The sequence below is a fragment of the Physeter macrocephalus genome, chromosome 21 (assembly GCF_002837175.3).
Source record: "Physeter macrocephalus isolate SW-GA chromosome 21, ASM283717v5, whole genome shotgun sequence".
Taxonomy (NCBI): Eukaryota; Metazoa; Chordata; class Mammalia; order Artiodactyla; family Physeteridae; genus Physeter; species Physeter macrocephalus.
The window spans coordinates 93,733,526-93,741,328 of NC_041234.1; the positions used below are offsets into that span (position 1 = coordinate 93,733,526).

Here is a 7,803-nt window from a genome sequence, read left to right on the forward strand (position 1 = left end):
TCCCACCGCCTGGGTAGTGCCTGTTTAGGTTTTGCATTTTTCTATGCTTTCTTTGCTGATCAAAACCCTTGATTTGCTCTTTTTTAAAATCACGTAAGTAAAACGTGTTTCTTTAGCTGTTATCTCTTCAATCGGATTAGTCTAGTATCGATCGGCTACAGGCCATTCTATCATTCAGGGAAGGTACCTCTTTATATTTATAGCTCAACTTATAGCCGTGGGGGTGAGGCAGGGGACAGCAACCTAGTGAATAATTCTTTGGGGGCACCTCACTGTGGCCAGTGAATATGGTTGCCAGATTAAAATACAGGACGCCCAATTCAATTCAGATAGCATGTATTTTTTTTTTAGTATAAGTATGTCCCAAATATTGGATGAGGTATAGTTATACTAAAAAAAGTATTCATTGTTTTTTCTGAAATCCAAATGTCCTGTACAGGGCGTCCTATATTTTTATTTGCTAAATTTGGCAAGCCCACGAGTACATAAACATGATGTCAAGAGGCTTGCTTGGCTTCAAGCTGGTCGGTAAGCACCAATCCATTCGGTTGTCTCAGGGAACAAAAACCATTCCCACTAAAAAATAACTGTAGGTAGCAATGAAACACGGAACAATTTTGACCCTTTGAGGAACCCGTAGTGACGCAACGGCCTTAAGTACTGCCTTGATTGATTGCCCCGCCCCCTCCATCTTCTCTTCCTGCTCTTAGAATGATTGCTCTGTCTCTTCTTCCTTCCCAAGTCCCGCCTTTTCAGCTACCCGCTCTGGATAGGGATTGGTAAACCAAAAAGGGCCGGCAAAAGAGCCGAAGGTTTTGAGGAGCGGAAGTAGTCAAATTTCTCTGAGAACCGTAAAGTGCGGCTGGCTGTCCCCCTTTCCGGATAACGACAACAGCTCCGACTGTCAGTGCCGGCCTTCCTCGTGTAAGGGGATCTGCCGGACCCTTGCCTAATTCCATTTTTTCCCCATTCCGGGCCCTTCCCTATCGTCGCCCCCTTCACCTTGGACCATGTTCAAGAAGTAAGGACATGCTGTGGCCTCCGTCGGCTGCTCACAAAGGTGGTGGGGGTGGGGGTGGGGAAGAGGGCGAGAGCAAAGATTCTCTTTCTCTCTCCCCCGCCCCTGCCATCCTTACTCCCTAAGGTTTTCTATAGTACTATTCTCTCAACTCGCAACTAGTAACACTTCTTTAAGCTTTTCGTCCCTAATCCTCAGTTGGGTTTGGGTCCTCCCACCCTCATTTTCTTTCTCCTTACCTCTCTTTTTCTTTTGCCCCCTTTCCTAGTGCTATCTCCGTTCCTAGGGTTCTGCCAATCATATCCTTGCACTGTGATTTAGGGACATATCCTCTTTAGCAGAGAGGAGAGCCCTGCACTCACTGCCTTGTGGTTACTAGTTATGAACTGAATAAGGGAAGGCTTGACTTCCTGGGTCATGGGAGTGAAGGAGTCTGGGTGACAGGAAGCTAGCGGACTGTGATACCTATTGCCTAGCTGCCAGATGAACCTTGTCTTGAAAATAGCGATTGCCCCATAGGCTATTCAGTGTGAGGAAGACAAAAATTCTTTGGAACCTACCTAGTGGGTTTGCCTTCCAGATTTGGTAGACGCAAAAAGGAAAGGGGGATCATGGGCAAAGGAAGGTGGGTTTTTGTGCATGACATTTTGAGCAAAAATAAATAGGGATGTTAAATACCGTCGTCATCATCACTTAAAAAAAATCTCAGCAGATTACATAGCCTCGGAGGGGCCGATTTTCAGTGTTATATTTGGGTTGGTCTTTTGTATCTCAATGTTTGAGGGTATTTTCATTTTGTTTTGTTTTGCTTTTGTTTTTTTACACAGGTTTTGTTACAGGTGGGAATCTGTTTCTTCCTGGGTAGAGTTGAGTAAGATTTTCCAGGAGAGGCATTTGTGTAGCTAATTACAGATTATAATGTGAAATATGCCTCATATCCTTCCCCCCTTTCCCCCCCGCCCAGCTAATTGTGACTTTATGACAGTTTATTTTAATATTGTATTAAGACTTTGGTTTTGTGCTGGACACAATAGAAGGGAAATTGTATTTTAAAAAACAATTTATTTCATAATTATTTTAGACGTCTAAATATTTGCTTGGAAATAGGTGACTAATTAAAACAATACCTTTAGCTACTCTGATATGTCTTCTTAGAAATGCCTTTTTTTTTCCTTGCAAAAATCATTTGGCAGATTTGATGAAAAAGAAAATGTGTCCAATTGCATCCAGTTGAAAACCTCAGTTATAAAGGGTATTAAGAACCAATTGTTAGAACAATTTCCAGGTATTGAACCATGGCTTAATCAAATCATGCCTAAGAAAGATCCTGTCAAAATAGTGCGATGGTAAGTCTTTATTTTTTTCTATGTAAAGCTCAGAGAAGCTGAATATTGTATGATTAGATTGCACTCATAATAAATGTAATTATCTTCACATTAACTATCTACTCTAAATGAGTAACTCTAAAACTTATCAATATTTGTATTTTCAAGTGTTTTTCTGTGTTTGTGAAAAATGTGGCTTTGTGTACTGATTGTTTTCTTAAAGTCTTAATTAAATGTTTTTATTCAGAGTTGGATTTATTTCAGTTTGTGCTTTAGAGATTTGTTTTATTAATTATCTAAAAAGGAAATTAAAATAATAAAATGTGAAATAAAATTGTAGCAGGTCATATTTTTCCTTTTTCTCTACTAGACTGGTATGAATTAAAAAAAAAATGTTTTGTGTTTTTTTTGGCCTGGATCTTTATTGAAATTTTTTTAAAAAGCTTACTGTATCTCTGTATATGCATGCTTCATATTATACATTATTTAAAGGATGTTTGTCATATTCATTTTTGAAAGAAAATATCTAACTTGGTACTTTGTGACATTTGTCTTACAGCCATGAACATATAGAGATCCTTACAGTAAATGGAGAGTTACTATTTTTTAGACAAAGAGAAGGGCCTTTTTATCCAACCCTAAGATTACTTCACAAATGTAAGTCTTGTTAGAAAATATGTATTTGGGCATATGGAAAGACACAAAAGGAGTTGAAAGTGACTTCTGGTAGTTAACTTATTAGTACTAGGTTATATGGAATATAAAACTAAAAAGATTTCCCCCCTCCCCATCTTGTGGTAAATCTGAAAAATGCAGATTCTCTCATTATGCATTCCAGAAAGCCCAAGAAAGAGCATTCATTCATTCATTACTTAATTCAAAATTTTTTTTTTTTTTTTTTTTTTTTGCGGTACGCAGGCCTCTCACCGCTGCGGCCTCTCCCGTTGCGGAGCACAGGCTCCAGACGTGCAGGCCCAGCGGCCATGGCCCACGGGCCCAGCCGCTCCACGGCATGTGGGATCCTCCCGGACCGGGGTACGAACCCGTGCTCCCTGCATCAGCAGGCGGACTCCCAACCACTGCGCCACCAGGGAAGCCCCAAAAAGTATTTTTTAAACTTACTCTGTGCCAGGCACTGAGCTAGGTTCTGAGAATGTGATAGGAAGCAAAGGTAGACATGGTCCCTGTCCCTAGGAAGCTAACAGTCTAGTTGGGAGAATAGACAACAATTAGATAATTACACAGATATATATTCACAAACTGTAATAAGTGCTGTGAGCATTTTCTTTTACATTTGTATCCAGATTTGCCTCATAGAGGTAATTCTGTATAAGGGAAAGCATGGAGTCCCAGTTATTGTTAGTTGAGTGCCAAGGTCAGGTGTTAAGAAACAAAATAATGTTTATTATGTACCCACATTTGCATGTTGTTAGATTGATTACATTACAAAACAAAACCCAAAGGAAGATGCTATCCCAGTGTACAAGAGTTTTTCAGCTGCAAAGTAAAATTTCTGCTTTTCAAGCCAGTATGTGTCTGGCATGTGTGCTTATTTATGGTGAAGCATTGTGTCTGAAATGTCAAATTGTAGAGGAAAAAAATGTGTGTATAGATAGAGATAAAGCAGATATAGCAAAGTGCTAATGAACGATTGTTGAAACTAAGTGGATGGTGTCCAGGTGCTCATTGAACTATTCTTCCAGTTTTTCTATATGTTAAGCATTTTCACAATAAGTTGGAAGAAAAAGATGTTCCTATTTAATAATATTTTGCTGGGAGCCAACCTTTTAGAACATCTTAAAGTTATTCTTGTGCAAGAAGCAGGATGATATGGTGGTTAAAAGTGTGAACTTGGAGTTAGGCAGGTCTGGGCTCAATTCCCAGTGCATGTCACTTTTGTCAAGTCACTTAAGCTTTGTTTCCTTATCTTTAAAAGTGGACACAATTGTATGTTACATCTCCCAGGGTTGTGAGGATTAAATAAGATAGTAACACACGTGTAATGCACCTAACACAATGCCTGGAACATAGTAAGTGCTCAATATATAATAGCCATTATTATGATGTAGTAATTGTTCTGTAAATGTCCATCCACTACTACTACTTGTCATCATCCCCATGATCAGGATCATCATTATTATTATTAAAGGGCAGATATTAATGAGGATGGAGATCTAGAAAACAAATTATGGCTTCTGAGTAGTAAACACATTCATTCATTCAGCTTCCTTTTTTTCAGTAAGATGTTTAATTTGGAGCTGTGTTTAAATTAATTTCTAGTCTCGGTAGGAAAAAGACTTATTTGTTTTCTGACTAGTGGGAGGGCTAGTGGTAAGACATTAAAGTGAATACATTTTACCAATTATTATTATTCCTAGAGAGCCCTGAGAGGCCTAAAAAGTTTTTCCCATAGATATTGTTTTAAATCCTTCAGGGATCCTTTAATTGTTAGGTTATGAATTATTAATAGACACACATACACACACACAAATTTTTTAAGATTACAAAAGGAGTATGTGTTCATTCTAGAGATTTGTAAAATACGGAAGTAAAATCACTTGCATTCCCATGACCTAGAGGTAACCATGGTTAGTATATCAGTGTTACTTCCATCCCATTATTTCCTGTATTGTGTGTGTGTCTGTGTGTTATGTGTAAATGCATATTTTTTTTCCTTTTTAAATTGGGCTCTCTGTTATATAGTTTTTGTTTTTTAATTAATAGACTTTCTTTTTTAGAGCAATTTTAGATTTACAGAAAAAATGAACAAAGTACAGAGAGTACCCATATACTTCCTTCCCACCCTTCTTTTCTTATTAATATCCTGCATTGCCGTGCTTCATTTGTTAAAATCGATGAACCAATATTGATACATTATTATAATTAACAAAAGTCCATAGTTTACATTAGAGTTCATTCTTTGTGTTGTACATTCTGTGGTTTTTGTCAATTGCATATGTCATGTATCCACTGTTACAGTATCTTACAGAATAGTTTCACTGCCCTAAAAATTCCCTGTGCTCCACCTATTCATCCTTCCCACCTCCCCCTCTCTTGCAACCACTGGTCTTTCTGGCAGTTTTTATTCTGCTTTTTTCACTTACATATTTTGAATATTTCCCAGGGTATTCTCCAAAAACATGGTCCTATTATATAGGTATTATAGACATACTTTAAGTCATTTATCTCTTTATTGCTGGACATTTAGGTCGATTCCAGATTATTTCTAATATAAATATTAGTGCTATAATGAATATCTTTCTACCTAAATATATTGTACATCTCTCATTTTTTTCTTAGGATAAAGTCCTAGAAGTAGAATTACTGAGTCAGAGTTTGAACCTTTCCGAGGCTGTTGATACATGTTGCCAAGTAGTCCTAAAGAAAGCTTGTACCCATTTATAAGTCTTCTAGCAGTATATGGGAATGCCAGTTTTCCTACACTCTTGCTAGTACTGGGAAATACTTTTCTTAAAAATATATACCAATTTGGGCTTCCCTGGTGGCGCAGTGGTTGCGCGTCCGCCTGCCGATGCAGGGGGGCCGGGTTCGCGCCCCGGTCTGGGAGGATCCCGCGTGCCGCGGAGCGGCTGGGCCCGTGAGCCATGGCCGCTGGGCCTGCGCGTCCGGAGCCTGTGCTCTGCGGCGGGAGAGGCCACGGCAGTGAGAGGCCCGCGTACCGCAAAAACAAACAAAACAAAACAAACAAACAAAAAAAAGTTTAAGAAAAAAGTTAATGGCAAATGACTTTTTTTTTTTTTTTTTTTTTCTTTTTTTTTGCGGTACCCGGGCCTCTCACTGCCCTGGCCTCTCCTGTTGCGGAGCACAGGCTCCGGCCAGAAGCCGGTGACGCCCTGTGGCCGAGTTCGGGCCTCGAATGCCCCAAAAAAAAAAAAAAAAAAAATAAAAAAATATATACCAATTTGATAAGTGAAGGAGGGTGTTTCAATTTTATTTTGCATGTGTCACAGAGTACTGTAATTTGGGGAAATATTTGTTCATGTCTTTTGCCTTTTTCTGTTGAGTCATTAGTCTTACTAATTTATGTAATGTATTTCTTTTCTTTTAGATCCTTTTATCCTGCCACACCAGCAGGTTGATAAAGGAGCCATCAAATTTGTACTCAGTGGAGCAAATATCATGTGTCCAGGCTTAACTTCTCCTGGAGCTAAACTTTACCCTGCTGCAGTAGATACGATTGTTGTATCCTTCCCAGGCTCTAACTGTTGAAAAATGTGTTCATTGTATTCTTGTTATTACTGAAAGATCTGTCATCCCAGAGAACATTAGATGTACTTTTTTGGAGTTTACTCTTACTGTTATCTCATGCCTTTCTGGCTACATTTGAAGATGTGGGAAGCAACATTATTTCTTGAGACTAAATTATGTCCCATCTTAGAGGTTAAATGAGAACAAATAACAAAAGAGTCCCAGCTGCATTTCAGCTCAGTTTGGGACCAGTGTTATCAGACTCAGGACACAGTATAAAACTCTTAATTATTAATAGAGAGGTTGTATATGATATGATTGGATCACTTATTTGGACATCATCTTGCTACTTTTATGTTTGAATTACCCCAGATACCCTGGAGTAAAAGCACTCAAAAGGGAAAAGAACTTAAGCACCAGGTGGAATGTTAGAAATGAGTAGTGGGAACCACTGGCAATCCCAGTGGTTTTATTTTAAAGTTCCAATGAACTTTTATTCTAAAGTTCATTTTTAAGTTGGTTGTTTGGGCCTCAGAACATGTTTTCTCAAAGAGAAACGATAAAGTCCCAGATAGTCCTTAAGAATCTATTCAATTCATGATGTAGCTGAATAATTCTGCATTATTTCCATTTCTACAGTGCTGTTTCAGCTATATTCCAGATTAGTTTTTTGTCACCTAGTCTGGACAGGAGGACATCTTCTCCTTTGTCATAGATAAAGTGGCCATTTGCCTCAGGTTGAGAAAAGGAACCATACTTGGTGAGAATGGGGAAATCACTGGAGCGGAAAGGCCATTGGAGTGGGTTTAAGAGTGTGTCCTGTGCTCAAAAGGAGGGTGTTCTCTCTTGTGGCAGTTATATCTAAGGGGTAGTATAAGTTGTATCAATATATTTATATCTTAGGAACAGCTTGTGTTGGTATAGATACTGGTCACATAATAGGTTATCAAATATTTGTGGAACATTGAATGAATGAATGACTTGAAAACCAATGGAGAAAAGTATTCTGTGAGGACAGGTTACCCTTTTATGTTTATGATTTTTCTGTTTTTAAAGTTTATAGTTCTGGGGTTTCCCCTAAATGGAAAATTTTCCTAATATTTAGCCTTTACTTTTAAAATAATTTTTATTTTTATTATTATTATTTTTTGGTACCTCATTTTTTTTAACATCTTTATTGGAGTATAATTGCTTTACAATGGTGTGTTAGTTTCTGCTTTACAACAAAGTGAATCAGTTATACATATACAT

General features: G+C 38.2%; 1 protein-coding gene across 2 annotated transcripts in view; it reads left to right on the top strand.

Annotated features, from left to right (window-relative positions):
- Window positions 1–671: 671 nt before the first annotated feature.
- MCTS1 (MCTS1 re-initiation and release factor) overlaps window positions 672–7,803 on the top strand; it is a 9,131-nt gene continuing 1,999 nt past the window's right edge. Inside the window, exons 1-4 of one of the 2 annotated variants that reach the window (XM_007122046.1) lie at window positions 672–1,021; window positions 2,212–2,364; window positions 2,903–3,000; window positions 6,413–6,546. In XM_007122046.1, coding sequence (XP_007122108.1) covers window positions 1,011–1,021; window positions 2,212–2,364; window positions 2,903–3,000; window positions 6,413–6,546 — 396 coding nt within the window. In that variant the 5' untranslated portion in view covers window positions 672–1,010. Of the gene's footprint in view, window positions 1,022–1,533; window positions 1,644–2,211; window positions 2,365–2,902; window positions 3,001–6,412; window positions 6,547–7,803 lie in introns of those variants that run through there. The other variant, XM_007122045.3, reaches the window with a different exon arrangement.